This window comes from Bubalus kerabau, chromosome 1 (genome assembly GCF_029407905.1).
Source record: "Bubalus kerabau isolate K-KA32 ecotype Philippines breed swamp buffalo chromosome 1, PCC_UOA_SB_1v2, whole genome shotgun sequence".
Taxonomy (NCBI): domain Eukaryota; kingdom Metazoa; phylum Chordata; class Mammalia; order Artiodactyla; family Bovidae; genus Bubalus; species Bubalus kerabau.
The window spans coordinates 22,101,302-22,121,177 of record NC_073624.1 but is presented as its reverse complement, the minus strand read 5'-3'; the positions used below and the strand labels follow the sequence as shown (position 1 = coordinate 22,121,177).

The window sequence follows — 19,876 nt, the reverse complement described above, 5'->3', positions numbered from 1 at the left end:
GAGGCATGTGAAATCTTCCTGGACCAGGGATTAAACCCATGACCCCTGCATTGGCAAATGGACTCTTAACCACTAGACCACCAGGGAAGTCTGATGGTTGGAAATTTTAATTGAATGTGGTTATAAAACACAGGTTATTCTGTTCAAGAACAAACAAAACTCCCTACATTACAGCAAGTCACGTGCAGATGATAACAGCAATATTATCTGAATCTTTAGAATGATTATATGAAAGGAAACCTCAAATCTTTCTATAATGGGCTCAATAAAGTTCATATATCCCAAATGGTAGTCTGGTTTTCATTCCTCTTTTTCATTCCTTTTTAAATCTAGATGCATTTTACTGTGGCCATTTGTATGTTGTGAGTTTCTGTCATTGTTTGGCAAGTTTTAACACTCTACCTAGTAAGTCTCAAGATTCCATCTGTTTAGGTAAAGTCTTGCTTAAAATTCAGTTTCTTTTATTTACCCCTCAGAAGTTCACATGACTAACTTTGAAGGGGTAAGTAGAAATCTCCTACATTTAGCCACCAATCCAGGCAAGTCAGATGCTAGTGATTTCCTTTATGTTCTTATTCCATAGCAATACATTTAAATCCAATTTTAATTTTTTTAAATCATTGTAATCAGATAACTGCTTTACAATGTTGTGTTTCTGCAGTACATGAATCAAACGTAAGTATACATACATCCACTCACTCTTGAGCCTCCCTCTCCCCACCCCACCTCCATCCCACCCCTCTAGGTCATCACAGAGCACCAGGCTGAGCTACAATTTCCCACTAGCTATTTTACACGTTAGTGTATATGATTAATTGTACTATATGTTCTTATCAGTAATAAAGTTTTGAACCAGGATAATGGCCACCTAGGATAGAGACTAAATTTTACCAATTCCATTTGCAAGTAGGAGTGGCTGTGTTACTCAATTCCAGCCAGTAGAGGTCAGTGGTGCTGTCCTTAGTACCTGCAGGGAGCTTTCCTTCAGAGAGCTGGCCAGTATGCTGTCCTTGTCTGGGTCTCTTCCTCTATCTGATTACAAGGAGTAGATCTTGTGTCTGACTTTCAGGATGAGGATTACACCCAACTGATGTGGAACAGAGGGCAGAAGTAGCCTGGGCCTCAAGAGGCAGTTTGTTGTGACCCACACAGTCAAAGGCTTTAGCATAGTCAATGAAACAGACGTCAATGCTTTTTTGGAATTCCTTTGCTTTTTCTATGATCCAATGGCCGTTGGCAATTTGATTTCTGGTTCCTCTGCCTTTTCTAAATCCATCTTTAACATCTGGAAGTTCTCGGTTCACATACTGTTGAACCCTAGCTTGAAGGATTTTGAGCATTACCTTGCCAGCATGTGAAATGAGCCCAACTGTGAGGTAGTCTGAACATTCTTTGGAATTGCCTTTCTTTGGGATTGGAATGAAAACTGACCTTTTCCAGTCCTGTGGCCACTGCTGAGTTTTTCAAATTTGCCGTCATATTGAATGAAGCACTTTAAAAGCACCATCTTTTAGGATTTAAACAGCTTAGCCAGAATTCCATCACCCCCACTAGCTTTACTTCTAAGGCCTACTTGATTTCAAAATCCAGGATGTCTGGCTCAAGGTGAGTGACCACACCACCATGGTTATCCTGGTCATTAAGACCTTTTTTGTGTAGTTCTTCTGTGTGCATTCTGTGTATTCTTTCGTGATGTGAAAGGCCGACTCATTGGCAAAAGACCCTGATGCGGGGAAAGATTGAGAGCAAGAGAAGAAGGGGGCGATGGAAGATGAGATGGTTGGAGCACACCACGGACTCAATGGACATCAGTCTGAGCAAACTCCAGGAGATAGTGAAGGCCAGGGAAGCCTGGCATGCTGCAGTCCATGGGGTCACAAAGTGTCGAACACAACTTGGTGACTGAACAACAGGAGGCAGTCATTATGCCAAACCTGGACGTTTTTACACAAGAATGGAGTCGATGCCTTGTGCATGTATTTTAAATATACAAATACTTGTGTATTTAAATTTTAATATACAAATATTTATGTATTTTAAACATGTGCTTTAAATATTTTTTAAATACTTATATATTTCAAATATTTTCACATATTTATGCTGGTTCTAGCCTGACAAAGCTCTGAAATGTTCTAGCTACTCTGTCCCACATATAGGTTTTACCTGCACCCGAGGAAAAGGAGACCGGGCAAGATCATCTTCAAAGATGATGATCAGCTATTTCCATCAAGAAAATCAATCCTCAAGGAGAGTTTACTAACCAAAAGGAGAGCCTTCTCAGCTGTATTTCCCATCAAGTCTGAAAACTGTTTTTAGAGACACCCAGCTCAACATATGCTACACTTTCCCTGACTCATGCCATATCCTGCATTTTCCAAATAGATGCAGGATTTATTATAATAAATGTCCTGCAATATTCAGTCAGTTCAGTCACTCAGTTGTGCCCAACTCTTTGTGACCCCATGGACTACAGCACTCCAGGTTTCCCTGTCCATCACCAACTCCCAGAGCTTACTCAAACTCATGTCCATCAAGTCAGTGATGCCATCCAACTATCTCATCCTCTGTTGTCCCCTTCTCCTCCTGCCTTCGATCTTTCCCAACATCAGGGTCTTTTCCAATGAGTCAGTTCTATGCATCAGGTGGCCAAAGTATTAGAGTTTCAGTTTTGCATCAGTCCTTCCAATGAATATCACCAGTGAACAAAAAAATAAAAACCTAGATTATTCTGGCTAGTTAGCCTAAGTCACTGCCATTTTAGTCTTAAATAAAACTTACTCCTAATATGCAACAATGTCATTTAATTTGCAAAGGATTTCATAGTCACAACCTCTGATGTAATTATATCTAACAGGAAGGAAATTCACCACTTCCTTTATACAAAAAATAAATTGGCCCACCCATGTCACAGAGCTAGTTTAGTGGCAAACCTGGGATTTGAGACCTACGCCCAGCCTCCAAATCTTTCTAGTAAGCTCCAAGGTGTTCCCAACGGTCCTTAAATGGCCCATTTGAAACTTGTGCTTTTATGGATAATTTGGTTCTTCATGACCTAATCCCTGAACTGAAACCTTCAAGCCTATCAGAAGCTATCCTTCTTTCACTTTTTTTTGAGCATCAGCTCTAGGCCAGGCAGTGTTCTGACCAGAGTGTATGAACCATTGAACAAAATAAAACTTCTGCCTTTTGGAGCTTACAACCTAGTAAGAGTGGACCATAAACTTGAGAAAATGTTAGGATCTGGGTTCGGCAAACAGGACTAAAGTAGATCAACGTGGGAATTAGTGAGAGCTGCGAGTGGGTGAAGGTTGCTGAAATATTTAAAAAGGTGCTCTGGGTAGCCTGAAGTGATAGCTGAGCCAAGACTTGAAGGAGGTAGGGAATCAGAGCACCTAAAACACAGTTTTTTTCTTTAAATGGCAAGCAATGCAAAACCAAGCTTTGACTGAGTGATGTAAGGCAACACAGGCCCCAAGAGATAAGTACAAAGTTGTGTTTCAAACCTCCAACCCAAGAGCTCAGGATCACTTTTTGCAAGCTTCAGGCGCTAAACACATCTAAATGGAAGTCTTGAGGATCTTAAATACACTGCTGTGTTGAAAACAGAACTGTCAAAACTGATGGTCCACACTGCAAAATAAACACGCAGAGTGACGGAGGGTTGTCTCTTAGTCACTGTTGAAATATGCGCAGGCCTGCACGGTGGCACGTGGAAATGTCATTTGACTCCTTCTGAAGTGATCACTTCCTGTTACTTCAAAATAAAAATAATCTGTTTGCCTGTATTTACAAACTATTAAAGTGTCCTTAACCGCAAGAATAAAAGTAAAAAGAAAATACATGGTAAACAGACTGAGACCACAGGCTGAGAACATCTTACAGCTTTGGGAACAAGGACTGTTTTTTGTTTGGGGGATGGGGAAGATTAAAACACAAGAAAAACAAGTTCTGTAGCCCTGATTACCCACGGGAGAGCATGCCACAGGCTGGAACTGACCAGATTGCAGGCCTAGCTCTGTAATATCCAGGTAAACAAAGGGGCGAGTGAGGAGCTGGACAGGAGGCAGGGCCAGGAAGGAAACAGTTACTTGGGGCTGCAGTAGAGTGACCAGCTGGACTCAGCCACTTAAGGACAAAGTAGACCAGTTTCTCAAAATAATTGGTTTCATGCAGTAAAAACAAAATGAGGATGAATGCTTGGAGTTTATTCAAATAAGAGTAAAAATAGATCCAAAAGAAAACACAGCTAGAAACAGTTGAATACAAGTTTTGTATTGAGTTAAAAACTGGACAGAATCAGTTTATCAACCAGTTTATTTTTCTGGAAATGACTGGTGTGTTATTACAGCTGACGTGGGGCTGTATTCATGGGCAAGAGCCAACTCACACACAAGACCTCAAATCACAACATACCTATTATATTGGGTGGTTACCGACACAGTCACCATAAAGAATTATGTGGTTAATATGTGGAACATTTTCACAGCAACCTGGAATAACTGACAATATTATGTCCAAAGGGTGAATGCAACAAGGCAGAGAGCTGGGCCCTACCCAGCTCTGGAGAATGCCATACATACAACCAGGGTAGAGCGCCCCCCGGAGTTTGAGCATGGCGGTGCACTTGTCTGCCTAGTCACCACTATTCACGTTTGTTGTTCTTTCTCACTTTTAACCTGATTTCACAATATAGTCCTACGAACCTTCTTAGGTTCGTAGAAAGCACCAGGCTTTCTAGGGAAAAAAATAATTTTGTGTTGGGGAAAAAGTGGAATAAAGCAGAACCACCTGATTTTTTTCAGAAAGGAATTTCCACTCATCTGTTTTTTGCTGTCTCTTAATTTGTACCCCAACTGCCCATCTACATATGGGTTCCTGACTGAAGGTTCTAACCTAAGGTTGGAAGGGGCACCAAGCTTGTGCCAAGCCCAAAAGCCATCGAGGTGCCTTTTGCTGCTCTGGGAGATAGTGGCCTCTTACAGACCAGGACGTGATAGCAAGAACAGGCTGGCTTAGGACTTACAGGGAAGCCAGGTTAACAGAGCAGCGCCTCTGCAGCTTCGGTGTGCAGCAGAGTCACAAGGAGCCAGTTAACAACACAGCTGCCTACGCTGAGATTCTGAGTCAGCTAAACCCGGGACAAGGCCTAGACATCTGCATTTTAACAAGCACCCCCCACCTCCACTTTGCTATCTTCTGATGTAGGCAGTCTTCCACCTTCAGCTCTGAGGAGCATGTAAAGCAGTGACAAGGCATTTATCTGTAGAGGAAAAAACCACGCACATTCTGCCAACAGACACCCTGTGCACACCGCTCCCAGCTCCCTTCGCCTTTGGCCTTTGGAGTGACTCCTGGGTGGTGAGGGGCGGAGTACACGTCTGACCACATCTAGGCGACCCCTCAAAAGGCCACCTCCTCCCAAAGTTTCCCACTCGGAGTCCACACACCGTCTACTCTAATACCTACTAAATAAAGGCAACATTTCTAACTCATTTTAAGGTATGCAATTCTTTTATTTCCTTGGTCTGACAGCAGAAACTTCATTATACAAGAGCCTGCATCTTGACAGAGCTGACCCTCGGACTTCCCCCACGGGAAGGACCCTTTTCATTCACGGAGATGAACTTAAGTGTCTTGAGATGAATTGAAATGTCCCATCTGGGTGCAAATTCCTGCTTCCCACCCAGATCATAACCCTAACGTGAAAATAATCAGAATCAAATGGAATCCCCAAGAACTATGAAAAGTCACCCTTCTCAAATTTTTCTAACTAGCAGCTGCGGGAAATTAAGACCCAAGGAGGGGGTGCCACTGGCCCTCACCATGCATCTCTGTGCATTGAGAAAGTGGAGGACAGCGGGCCGGGAGCAAGAGTTCTGGATAAGCGAGAGGTGCAGACAAGCCATCTTACCCCATACCTGCCCTTTCTGTACGTAACTCCGTTAACTCATGGAGTGAAGTCTGGGAAATGTCAAGACGAGTGGTTTTAGCCTATTACTGAAATGGGTGACGCTCATTCAAGTCCAAGGTAGGTGTAGGGAAAACGGGCACCAAAGAGCAAAGCAGGTTAGACAGAGATGCTCAGTACTCATTCAGTTCCAGTTCTATGCTATGGAGACTATCTTCGCAATCCTGACGTCCCTCACGCCTGGCCTCTACTCTCCAGCAGAAGGGGAGCTCCATCTAAGTGTCTGGGTCTGAGGTCTACAGCCACCACAGGGGTGGTGGGCTGGGTACTGTGATGCTTGTGAGATGACCACTGGGATGTGGGAGGGATGCGGGAGATAGGAGAGGTCAGGGGCTATAATACTTCAATGACAGTGGGTCTCTTTTGGTCCCCAGGAATGGTCCCCTACCAGCCAGTAATCCTGCAACATTCTCAACCCCTATCCCCACCTGTCTTGTGCAAATGTCAAAAATAGAATCTCTGCCCAAAGCAAAGGAGAGCAGGAAGTTATTGTCGGTTCACGGTCTCTGGCCCCAGCTTGCCCACCCCCTGATTCTTCCATGGAAATCAGATTTCGCAGCAGTGTTTGTTGTGAGACTAGAATATCCCCATTTTTTTTTTCTATCAAAGCCAACCCAACAGCTCTGTCCTGACATGCTTTCTCCCAGGGCCGAGAAAGCAGCAAAAAATGTCAATCGAGCGTGTGAAAATATGGTGATGGTGTGTGTGGTGTCGTGTTTCCAGGTGTTCCTCCTCTGTCTCCTTCACGGGGGGAGCCCTCCCTCTGTCTCTCTCTCCCCAAGCCCCACACTTGCCCCTCCCCCTGCCCCGAGTCCGGTCGCTCCCATTGGCCGGTTTCCGCCACTCACTTCCCGTAGACACTCTCATCACTGTAGGCCACATACAGAAAGTAGTCTTCCTCATGGTTGTCCTAGGCGAAGAGGGGAGAGAATGGTTTAGAAACATAATCAAGTTCGTCATCCCTAGGGTCTGGAGTCTCACACAACTTTGTAGGGTAGGCATAGGAGGTACCCTGCATCCCCCTTCAAAAGGGGATAACGTGACTCCCCTGGTGGTCCAGTGCTTAAGACTCTGAGCTTTCAGTGCAGGGGTCACCAGTTTGATCCCTGGTCAGGGAACTTGGATCCTGCATGCCACTGGGCAGGGCCAAAAAAACAGGGATCAAAGAAGCAGCAGAAGTGGCTGGGATTCAACTGTGAACCCTAAGTTCACAAAAACCTTCATGGAGAACATCATACACATGAGAGATATGAAGCTCATTCTGGCAAGAAGAACAAAGACACAACATGACTATATATTGTTGTTGACTGCTGTTCAGTCACTAAGTCGTGTCCAGCTCTTCTGTGACCCCATGGACTGTAGCCCACTAGGCTCCCTTGTCCGTGGGATTTCCCGACAAGAATACTGGAGTGGGTTGCCATTTCTTCCTCCATGAGATCTTCCTGACTCAAGGATTGAACACGTGTCTCCTGCATTGGCAGGCAGGTTCTTTACCGCTGAGCCACCAGGGAAACCCATTAACTATATATATTTGAAAGTGAAAGTCGCTCAGCCTGTCAGACTCTTTATGACCCCATGGACTATACAGTCCATGGAATTCTCTAGGCCAGAATAATGGAGTGGGTAGCCTATCCCTTCTCCAGTGGATCTTTCTGACCCGGGAATCGAAGGGATAATTATATATATTGGGATATAAAAATATATATATTGGGATATAAAATTATATATATTGGGATATATATATATGGATATAAACCAGGGAATGTATGCTGTGGAATAAAAACTAGAAATTATTAGAAAAGTTCACTAATAGAATTATAAGGCAGTATTATGTGAAACCCTTTGAGGAATAATGATGCAGTTACAATCCAAGGTGATAAATCATGATCAAGTTCTCTACTATAGTTTATCATCATATTTTTACAGTTTACCAAAAATTAAACCAAATAAAATCATTCACGTTACTCCCTCCAACTGAGTTGATTTGTGAAGACAAATGAATCCACTGAAACACTGCCTGGTCTTTAAATTTGATTTGATTTGGTATATCTGTGGTCAGAAAGCACTTCCTGCTGTTTCAATAAGGACACTCCAATGTTAAAACACTACGGCAGGGCAAGACTGAGAAAATAATTCAAAGGGACTGAATCCCGTGTGCCGCTCAATTGCTGATGGACAAGAGACACCTGATCTCCCAGAGCCTGACACGGCCATGTGAGAGCATCCTGATAAATGACACCTCTACCACCTGCCCCACTTCCCGGGTGTGTGGACGATAACACCTGGGACGGAGGCTAGAGAAGGCCAGGTGGTACGGCCTTGTCGCCAGGACCATTACCTCATACAGCTGGCCCATGGTCGCACTAGTGGGAGGTATGGTGTTGTTGACAAAGAAGAATAAGGCGTCCTCAGGTCTCAGGTGGATTCTCTTCCGGATTAAGAAGTAGAACTGGCCAACTGGATGGGGGGTGGGGGGGTGGCATTTAGAAAACAAAGACAAAGCGGAAGAAAACGAGAGGTTAGCAGGACGGTAGTAAGATCCGGAAAACAATTCTACAGCACCTGTTTCCCAAAGCACCAGATAGGCATTATCATCTGAGCAGAGCCTAACACTGTCCTGCAGCTTCAGAAACAAAAAATGACATGGCAAGAAGCCTGTGTGTGCCTTGACGTGCCATGGAGTTTAATTCCTCAATCCGTCTCCACTTTACTCAATTTCAGACCTAATGCTAACATTCCCATGGTCTAAATCTGATTTGAAACACACTTTTCAGAATTCTTTGGGGTCCAGTGGTTAGGACTCTGGTGCTTTCAATGCCAGGGCCCAGGTTCTATCCCTGGTAGGGGGAACTAAGATCCCAAAGCCACATAATATGGGGGGAAAAAAAACACACACACCAGACACTTTCATGTCCATTTCCGCCTAAGACAAACTCGTGATGGAAGATATCTACTTGACTCCAGTAATCTTAGTACAATCCCTCATCCCAATGTCGGGGCAATGAGTGGCGCTCAGTGCTTTATTTTTCACTGAGCACACTGAAAGGTTTCTGCTGCTGCTGCTGCTGTTGCTAGGTCGCTTCAGTCGTGTCCGACTCTGCGACCCCATAGACGGCAGCCCACCAGGCTCCCCCGTTCCTGGGATTCTCCAAGCAAGAACACTGGAGTGGGTTGCCATTTCCTTCTCCAATGCATGAAAGTGAAAAGTGAAAGGGAAGTCGCTCAGTTGTGTCCGACTCTTAGCAACCTCATGGACTGCAGCCTACCAGGCTCCTCTGCCCACGGTTTCTAGAAGGCTGATATTCAAACCTAACCACTCTGGAGCAAACACATCTACCAATATCTTTCCAAGTGTCTCCTGGATGCAGTGGTTATTCCATTAAACATCAACACGAAGAATTAACGTATCTTTTGCAAATCCAAACAGTATCTACAAGATGTATGAACAAAAAAACCATAACTTGAAGAGGTCAAGGTATTCAGCTGAGAATCTCTATAATGTTATCTTCCCAACAAATTAGTATGGTTTTCCTTATGGTGTAAATTGGTATCACAATAACAAACCTGAATTTTAAGCGGCTTATATAATACACATCTGGTCTTTTCTTTCAAGCTCTCACACTCTGCTGCCTCTAAATCAAACAAGGCCCTACAACAATGGGAAAAAGCTTAAGGAAATCGGTGATGGGGAAGAACAATTACATCACCATCGCTGAATCACCCAACTCTCTGGGGCATCCCACTCACTTTCCTCCGTTCTATCTCCCCTCAAGCCCACGATCACATGCACACAGGAAAGACTGGGAAGGAGGGGGGAAGGGTCTGCTGTGGGAGAAGGGTCAGGGGAGGGACAGAGCATTACCAGTGAGGTCAGAGGGCACGAGGTACTTCCTCTTGTCCAGGTCAGGCACCCTGGCCTTGGGAGCCTTCTCCACGATCACCTGGGAGGAGAGACAAAGGGTGGGAATGAAAACTGCAGAATCCAACCTAGTATGTTACCTTCTACACCCTACAATTGCCTTTATCTGAAGTGAGTTTCTCTAGGCTCAATACAACTTTTCCATCTCTTATTCTCTCTTACCCTTTACAAAATGTACGGGGAAACAAACTTTCTTAATAAAGTTATAATTTTATTACTGAAACAACAAGAGGATAAGGAAGGGATATTATGAAAAGTAAAGAGGACCTTGATTTTAATTACAAGTTACCGTGTGTACGTGCATGCTAAGTCGCTTCAGTCATTTCCAACTCTTTGCAACCCTATGGACTATAGCCCACCTGGCTCCTCTCTTCTTAGGTCTCTAGGCAAGAATACTGGAGTGGGTTGTTATGCCCTCCTCCAGGGGATCTTCCTGACCCAGGGATGAAACTAGAGTTTCTTATGGCTCCTGCATTGGTAGGCAGGTACTTTGTTACAGGATATATACTTTCTGGCATTTAGTTGAAGCACCAAGAAAATTGTCTGGATTTTCTCAAGTGGTCCTGAGTACCTACTAGGTTTCTTCTTTCTCATAAATGATATTTATCTGTAAAGGTACAGATAATGTGGTTTAAATTTTGTACTTCATCAAAATTTTTGAGAATGACTGCAAAAAAAACGCATTCAAGGCACTATTAAGTAAAAAAAGTGTTAAAGTAGTACTTATATTAATAGAATGTCAGTACAATAACCCATAATAACCCATACTGATTATCTGTTAGGGTTTTAAGGGATTTTCAGTGTCTACATTAAATATTTCTAGAATACTTTCAAGTTTTAGAAGGGTCATTTATTTCTGTGGTGAAAAGGAAAAAAAGATCAAAAGGGAGGAGATATACATATACCTATGTTGAGGTTTGACAGAAAACAAAATTCTGTAAAGCAATTATCCTTCCAAAAAAAAATAATTTTAAAAAAGGAAAAAAGATACATAAAAGTTATACATGTAGATGTATAAAACAGGAAATATTTTATAAATAAAATTTCAAACAATAATTTAAATAATGTACTTAAATTTAAATATTACAAAAACACATTCAGTATTTATATACTATATAAGTGATGTAATATGTAATTTGATTTAAATTATAAATACTTTGAATTGATTATAAAACCATCAGTTTTAGATTTTTAGTCTAGAAAATATAATCATTTTAGGTAGAAGATAAGGGAAGTACAGAAAAGTTAAAGCATAAATAAACACTGGGCACAGGTCACATAAATTCTCTTAACTTCAGCATTCCAAGGAGTATAATACATATGTATGTTTAGTCGCTCAGTTGTGTCCGAGCCTTTGTGACCCCATGGACTGGAGACCACCAGGATCCTCTGTCCATGGGATTCTCCAGGCAAGAACACTGGAGTGGGTTGCCATTTCCTTCTCCAATGCATGCAAGTGAAAAGTGAAAGTGAAGTCGCTCGGTCGTATCCGACTCTTAGCGACCCCATGGACTGCAGTCTACCTGGCTCCTCTGCCCATGGGATTTTCCAGGCAAGAGTACTGGAGTGGGGTGCCACTGCCTTCTCCAAATAATCCATAAATCCATAAAACTTTTATGTGAAAAGGCTTTGTAAACTGTAAAGATCTAAACATAAAGATTTGGAGAACTCCGAAGCTTTTAAATTTAAGGGGATAGGTTAACATAGTGAAAAACCTGCCTATTTTTGCAGAGAAAGAGAATTCTGCACCAGGAAGACCAGAAGGACATTATCACAAATAAGTCACAGGCACAAAATGTAAAGTGTGAGGAATAGAGTAGTAACTAACACAGTGATGTTATCATAACTAGACTTATCATGGTGTCTTGAAACGTGCATAAAAAACACGATGTTGTGTAACAGGAATTAACAGCATTGTAGGTCAATTATACTTTGAGAGTAAATCCTAAAAGTTCTTATCACACATATTTTTTTTTCTATTTCTTTAATTTTGTATCTGTATGAGACTGTATGGACAGTCACTAAATTTATTGTGACCATCATTCCATAAGGTATATAAGTCAAATCATGATGCTGTACACTTTATAGGTATACAGTACCAGATGTCAATTATATTTCTATAAAACCAAAAGAAAAAAATTTTTTAAAAAAATTAAAATTAAACCTGGAGTACTGATATATGAATCAGAAATGAAAAGAAAGTCAGAAGAGCATAGAAATAGACCAGTGAAGACCCAACAATGAGGCAGCAGGTAAATAAAATTAAAAGGGAAGGAGGGAGCATAGCATTGTGCTACGCAGGAACTCTGAGACCTGGCAGCTCCAGCCCCAATTAACAAGAGATGGAAACCACAAGAAAGGAGCAGGAAAAGAGAGCAACAAAGACAAGTGCAATTGAATCAGGGTACGTGACTGCTTTAATAACAGAACAGTCCAGTGAGAAAGGGCTTTGGAAATCATTTAACCCTCTTTTCTGTCAACACTTCAGCACAGTGAGATGCAAAGTTCTGCCCAGAACTAACACCAAATCTCAGGATTCAGAGGTCAAAGCTCCTTTTTTTTTTTTTTTTTTGTCATCAGAAAGAAAGCCACACACTGAGCAGCTGGAAGGAGTTTGGCCACTGGTTAAAATCCAATTGGAGAAATCATGAGATCTGAGTGAGTCATAAGAACTTACAAATTATCAAATAAGTAAAATATTTAACAGCAAACAATGAGAAAAAAATAGAGGGATTAGCTGAAATTCTGGGTGAATGCATGGAAACAACTGAAATGGGAAGGGCTGTTTTGAGGAAATATAGGAGAATTTTAACTAGACTTTGGAACAGGTACAATTCTGAGCTTGTAGCTTATACAGAACTACTGGAACAGAGCTTTAATCTTGGAGTTCTGAAAAAAACGGTCATCATTTTGCTTACTGGAATGTTTTTCTGGCATCATACTGGCATCTGAACTGTTGAGGGCAGCAACAGTTGACTTCTCTATTTCCAGTATCTGAGAGCACAATGCACGCTTAAATCATTCTTAAATCAAGAACTGCCTCGGACCTTGAGAAACACTATGGCCTGGAGGATCCAACAGCCAGGATCAGAATCCCAGCTCAGGCACACATCAGCCACTTTCAGTAAGTTACTCCATTTCTTCAGATCCTTCTTCTGTAGAAAGGGATTATAATGGTGTGAGGACTAAGTGAATGACTACAGGCAGGGCACTGAAGATATTCCCAGGGATGTGGTAAGCTATCAATCAAAGTTAGTTGTCACCTGAAAATATTATAAGAGGATAGGATGGGCGTCACCAAGACTTGGTGGGAAACTTTTAAAGCAGTCATCCAAGGTCCAGAGACCAGGAAAGAAATTTGTGAAGCATCCTTTAGTGGGTATTAGGGCTAGTTCTCCTTTTGAGCTGAAAACACCTTTGTACGTAATTCCCCTCATGTAACAGCCCTCATGTCTCTCTTAGATTATGGAAAAAGTACTCCAAGAGGTTTATACGGCCCAGGTCGCTTCTGGCAGCTGTAAGAACATGAAAAGTTAGATGGAAGACTGGAAAGGAATTCACCATCAGATAACTGCAATTCCTTTACACGTAAATTACCTGTAATATTTATCCTCAAGTCCCTGCCCTAAGATAAACAACACAGTCTTAGGGTCTTTAATCCTCCCATCTTCAAAACTCAAGGATTGCTGTTCCCTCTATCGCATTTTAAAAGCCTTCTGCCCTCAAATCCAGCTACGCAGCCCACATTACCGAAAACCAGGCAAGAGGCGGGGGGAAGGGTAACAGGAAAAACGCCCGGATGCAGAAAGACACCTTGGTATTTCTTCCCTTTTCCTTCTCTCCGCCTGCACTAAGTTAAAGAACATAAACCTGAGTCCAAAAACCCGAGAAGAAGGTCTCAGTCCTTCCTGATTGTGTTCAGGTACAATGTGTTCAGAATAAACACCGGCCCACAAACCCTGGAGCCAAGAATGATGAGGCAACCGGGTTGCTGCGCAGAGAACGTGACCTTGTTTTCTGGGCCAGGACTCTTGTGGCATCCCCTTCCCTTCCTAATTCTCACAGAATAAAACAAAAGATCCAATGGCTTCCGAATATTTCCCTGCCAAACCCAGGGCTACAAAGGGCCAAAGTCCTCCCGATTAACGGAGAACCACCTAAGGGTGGAAATTGATGGGAGCAAATCCCCCTGTTCATTCCTGAACAGTTCCATGCTATCTTAAGGCAGCATATGGGTGGTCCCGACCTCATCATTCTCTCCCCAAAAAGCTACATTTTGAGGACATCCCAGCCAACACAGCCGCTGAACACTGCTGAGTCACTCAATCGTAGGATCCGTTCTAAAACTGCGGTCAGCTCTAAAAGATGGGGACAGGCTATAGGGATACGAGTTTTTAAAGGTCCGCAGTCCGAACGTCCATTCCACTGGCTCTCCCCGAGGTGAAGGGCGTGCAGGTTGAGTAATGTTAGGGGCCACCCTTCTGTGCCTTTGGGCAGCCATCGCGACTCCCCCGCCCCCATCCCCATCCCCCTCCCCCTCCCCCCAGGACACTCACAGGGACCCGGTCCGGATATTTCTTCCGGATCTTTTCTCCTTCCTTTTTCCGATACTCAAAGGGATGGTCCTCCTTATACTGGAACTTCATGATGAACCGCAGGGTTTCTAAAATCCCCGGACGGGGCCTGCCTCTCTCGCGGACGAAGGCGTCTCTCCCGTCTTTTGATGATGATCCCTTTGGGCAATTCGCAATGAGTCTCAGATTCGCTTCCGAGAGGCCAGCCCACGTCGCAGCGCCGCTCGGCAGAGCTTTCAGAAAGGAGGGACTCGGGGCCTGGGTTCCAAGACAGGGTAGGGCCAGGTAAAGAATTCCCGGTGGCTTTTCCCGAGAGCTGCGAGCACAAAAACAACCCGACGGCCCGCTGATCCTGTGACGTCAGGAAGCCCCGCCCCCGCGAACCTTGGACCGCGGGATGGGGGTGGGCAGGCGCCGTCCATTTCAGTGTTTTCTCATTCTAGTTACAGTTTCCCCGAATATAGTCCGTTTAGAACACGAGAAATTTTCACATTTTATTTTATTGTGAAAGTAACATTAGAGGTGTTTTTAAAACAACAACAAAAAATAATGTTCTAAAGAGGTCTTCTACCCTCTCCGCCATTTCTTGGTTGGGCCCCAAAACAAATACAGATGGTAAAAATCCAGCTTTTTTTCAGGCTGTTGGGATCTGGTGTCTGCAAAGAGGTGGGATGGGGGTCCTGGAACTCCTTTGGCCCATTCAGAGGTGCCCCGGGCTTGTATTTCGCCCTTTGCTCGTTCATTGATTACACTGGTGCCTCGGATGCTGGGCTGGCTGCCTCCGCCCCGTGACCTCTCGTTCACCACGTTGGCGTCATGTTTGGGTTTTTGCAGCAAATCTGCCCCTAGAACATAAACAGGGCATGACTCAGGGAACTGAAGAGATGTAGCAGGTGAAGGGCATGAGGTGTGATCAAGGTCCAGGGAAGTGACGTCAGTCGTTACTACTAAGGACTTTGCATAGGTTACAGCTATGGAAATGAATGACAGATCTCAGAAGTTAGGTCTGTCTTCGGAAAAACATCGGGCGTTTCAGGCGATTAACTCGGTAGTCCTCAATTTTTCCCCTGATGTAAAAATTCACGGGAGGAGGATACTCCTTTCCAGCCATGAATACAAAGCGCCACCTGAAGGGCTGGTGGAAGACGGGAGGTAACAGTGTCGCCTCCCTCTTGCCCTCCACTTTCCCTGCTAAGACAGAGGAATAAGGCCTTTCCAACCACTACTAACAAGTGATTATAGGGACCTGTAAGGGAAGAGCAGCAGAAACTGTAATATTAAAAAATAGTGAAGATACAGGATGAGGGGCTGCTGTGCCCTAAAGAAGTCCAGGAAGTTCTGAAAAATAACAACAGTGGGTCACTTGTCATCTTTCATCAAGGTCTCAGGATCTCTGATTGAAAAAAAAAAAAAAAAACAAATGAAAAGAAACAAGGAAAATGAATTGCATAGCCCTACATTTTTTTATTTTTAGGATTTTTTTTTTAATGTGGGCCATTTTAAAAGTCTTCATTGAATGTGTTACAATATTGCTTCTCTTTTATGTTTTCGTTTTTTGTTCACAAGGCATGTGGGATCTAAGCTCCCCAACCAGGGACTGAACTTGCACCCCTGCATTGCAAGGTGGTCTTCACCATTGGACCGCCAGGGAAGTCCCTAACCTTTGTTTTTAATGCTAATCATTTTTCTCCATGGCATTTTTCAATCCTTATTATGTATGAAAATCCAGGAATTCTTGTATCGCATTATATTTTTGTAATGTTTAGTCCTTGTTTTCAAATTGGTTATTTTAGCTGATTTGAGCTTTGACCCAAATATAGCTAAATCTCTCAAAGGAATACTTTAAAATCAATGGAGAAGAGTGTTATTTTCCCATCAAATCTACTGGAAACAATCATAGCTAGTTTAAAAATGATTTTAACTTTTATTTTAAAAATACCTATTCACAGTAGCAGATTACATAACACAGATACTCAGGAGATGAAATTTCATTAACCTTTATGCCTTAAGGCCTTTCTAAATGCAAATACTTTTTCACAGACTAGCCACTCTGTCAACCCTTTACAGCTTGCTACATATACTTGTAGCAGAACACTTAAAATATTATACAGAAGGTAATTTTGTTAGAAGGTCAGTCCTGGATGTTCTTTGGAAGGCATGATGCTGAAGCTGAAACTCCAGTACTTTGGCCACCTCATGCGAAGGGTTGACTCATTGGAAAAGACCCTGATGCTGGGAGGGATTGGGGGCAGGAGGAGAAGGAGGATGAGATGGCTGGATGGCATCACTGACTCGATGGACGTGAGTTTGAGTGAACTCCAGGAGTTGGTGATGGACAGGGAGGCCTGGTATGCTGCGATTCGTGGGGTTGCAAAGAGTCGGACACGACTGAGCGACTGAACTGAACTGAATTTTGTAAGGGCTTCCCTGGTAGCTCAACAGTGAACAATCTGCCTGCAATGCAGGAGACATGGGTTCCATCCCTGGGTTGGGAAGATCTCCTGGAGAAGAAAATGGCGACCCACTCCAGTATTGCATGGAACATGCCAGGGATAGAGGAGTCTTGCAGGCTGCAATCCATGGGGTCACAAAGAGTCAGGCAAGACTGAGCAACTAAACAACAACAACTTTCAAAGTCAATTGGTGGTTTTGTGGAAAACTAGACATACTCTAACAATACAATACAGCAAAATTTAGTTCACATGTGTCGTGACAGGGCTTCCCAGATGGCTCTAGCGGTAAAGAACCCACCTGCCAGTGCAGAAGATGTAAGTGACATGGGTTCAACCCCTGGGTCAGGAAGAGCCCCTGGAGGAGAGCATGGCAACCCTCTTCAGTATTCTTGCTTGGAGAATCCCATGGACAGAGGAGCCTGGTGGATTATAGTCCATGGGGTCACAAGGAGTCAGACATGACTGCAGCAACTTGGCATGGGTGCACACACATGTCATGACAAGTAATAGTTTTCTATTTATTCCAATATATTACTTCTTAGTTACTCTATTATTGTTGTTGAGTCTCTGTCAGGTCAGACTCTTTTATGACGCTATGGACAGTAACCTGCCAAGCTCCTCTGTCCATAGAATTCTTTAGGCAAGAATACTGAAGTGGGTAGCCATTCCCTTCTCCAGGTTGTATCTTCCTTTCTCCAGGATAGCTTCCCCACCCAGAGATCAAACCCAGGTCTCCTGCACTACAGGCAGATTCTTTATAGTTAGAGTCATCAGGGCAGCCCAGAGGGCAGAACATTTGTTAATCTGATGAGGAGCAGTCACAAAACCACCTGAGACAAGATTAAAGGGACCAGAGAGGCTCATTAAGATTAAGAGACTGGGCTACTTAAGACCCTGCACACACCCTAATCTTGTCAGCAATCCCATCCTTTTGAAACTTTGCAGAAGAAAGAATGCAAGACTTACTTGCTTTGATCCTTATTACATACCCCTGCTTGACTTGGCCAAAAGCAAAGAGGAAGCCTCAAGGAGCCTCTTGATGAGGGTGAAAGAGGAGAGTGGAAAAGCTAGCTTAAAACTCAACATTTAAAAAACAAAGATCATGGCATCCGGTCCCATCACTTCATGGCAAATAGAAGGGGAAAAGCTAGAAACAGTGACAGGTTTTATTTTCTTGGTCTCCAAAATCACTGCAGACAGTGACTGCAGCCATGAAATTAAAAGACATTTGCTCCTTGGAAGAAAAGCTATGACAAACCTAGACAACTACCCATTCCAGTACTCTTGCCTGGAGAATTCCATGGACAGAGGAGTCTGGTATGCTACAGTCCATGGGGTCTCAAAGAGTCAGACACAACTGAGCAACTAACTTCATACTTCATTTTTGCTGTTCATCCCAGGCTTCCCTGTTCTTCACTATCTCGCAGTGTTTGCTCAAACTCATGTCCATTGAGTCGATGCTGCCATCCAACCATCTTATCCTCTGTCACCCCCATCTCTTCCTGCCCTCAATCTTTCCCAGCATCAGGGTCTTTTCCATTGAGTTGGCTCTTTGCATCAGGTGGCCAAAGTACTGGGGCTTAAGCTTAATCAGTCTTTGCAATGAATATTCAGAATTGATTTCCTTTAGGATTGACTGGTTTGATCTCCTTGCTGTCCAAGGGACTCTCAAAAGTCTTCTCCAACACCACAGTTCGAAAGCATTAATTCTTCAGCCCGAAGCCATTTTTTATGGTCCAACTCCCCAATCTGTACATGACTACTGGAAAGACCATTGCTTTGACTACATGGACCTTTACTGTACACCTGAAACTAACACCACATTGTATATCGACTATACTTCAAAAAAAAAGGAATATAAATTTATGCATAGTATTTGAAGTAAAGTAGATTTTAAAAGTCAGCTAAAATGTAGGGATTTTACATGTGTGTGGTGGAAAGGTGCTTCTCTTCACAAGCCTTGTAGAGCTATTTGACTTTGCAATCTGTCTGAAGGTATACATTTGAGTAAAAGGAATAAAAATTAAACTAAAGAACTAACAGCAAAAGGTTTTTTGGTTTGGTGTTTAAAGTCTGAGGAAATTGAGTGCAAAGCCAGCTCAGGAACCCAGTTTTCTGCCAGTCATATCACTTCTCTGTAACTTAGCCTCAAAAGCTGACCAAATGGAGCACATTGTTTGGAAAATTAAAAGGGCCCTGTAGGCATTCAGAAGGTTATGGTTACCTACTAATTGTTTGACCCCTCATGAACTTTTGTCCACTTTGAATTGGATTTGCATTTATCTACTTTGGTGTTCACTGAGTTTGAATTTACACCCCTTTTGGAGAGAGAGAGAAGAGAGGACCTAACTCCACCTGCCATAGTAATCAGATTAACGTTGGAAGGAAAATCAAGTCCTAAGTCTAGTGCAGGAGGGGTGTACCACACAAATCCTGTATAGGCAAGTTTGCTATATAAACTGGGACCAAGAAAGGTCCAGGCACTCAGAACACTGATATCATTTGCGGAACAGCACAGTAAGAACCAAAGGGTAGCATAAACACTTAGTCTGTGTTCTACCTGGAAACTGAAACACAATGAAGAGGCATTAAATTTAGTCTGCCTTGTTTCATAACTTTGCCTATAACCAAGCTCTTATGAAAGATATTGGAGTGTTGTCTTTGGCGTGGCTGAATAGCCATAGTGGTCTCCCTGAATTCTACATCTCACTTCTCCCATTCATCCTCTAGTGGCAGTAATCTTACAGGTTACATGATCTTTTTTCCCCTCTTCAAAAACTTTCAATAGCTTTTCATACAATGCAGGATAAAAACCAAACTCCTTAAACTCATATGGTAAGTATCTCCTTTGCCTCTCCTTTCTGTTTGTCCATCCCTGTTTCCTTTAGACCTTGATCATAAAGATGAGACCAGTAGACAACATTAATAACTTAGCTCATTAATAACTTAGCTCCTGATTTCT

The 19,876-nt window shown here is 43.1% G+C and overlaps 1 protein-coding gene across 1 annotated transcript; it reads right to left on the bottom strand.

Moving 5' to 3' along the window:
• Nucleotides 1–761: 761 nt before the first annotated feature.
• Nucleotides 762–14,832, bottom strand: GABARAPL1 (GABA type A receptor associated protein like 1). The gene is made up of 5 exons (XM_055570233.1): nt 14,444–14,832; nt 9,831–9,909; nt 8,307–8,425; nt 6,817–6,878; nt 762–5,260 (listed from the first exon to the last, which is right to left on the bottom strand). Exons 1-5 carry the CDS (start codon nt 14,531–14,533, stop codon nt 5,257–5,259), a joined length of 354 nt encoding a protein of 117 aa, XP_055426208.1. The 5' UTR covers nt 14,534–14,832; the 3' UTR covers nt 762–5,256.
• Nucleotides 14,833–19,876: the final 5,044 nt, after the last annotated feature.

Excerpts from the sequence above, each read along its gene's own strand:
- GABARAPL1 (XM_055570233.1), bottom strand. The coding sequence starts at position 14,533 with ATGAAGTTCCAGTATAAGGAGGACCATCCCTTTGAGTATCGGAAAAAG. Across the intron at positions 9,910-14,443 it reads AATATCCGGACCGGGTCCCT|GTGATCGTGGAGAAGGCTCC; the intron begins GTGAGTGTCCTG and ends CTCTCCTCCCAG. Across the intron at positions 6,879-8,306 it reads CCATGGGCCAGCTGTATGAG|GACAACCATGAGGAAGACTA; the intron begins GTAATGGTCCTG and ends CTCTTCGCCTAG.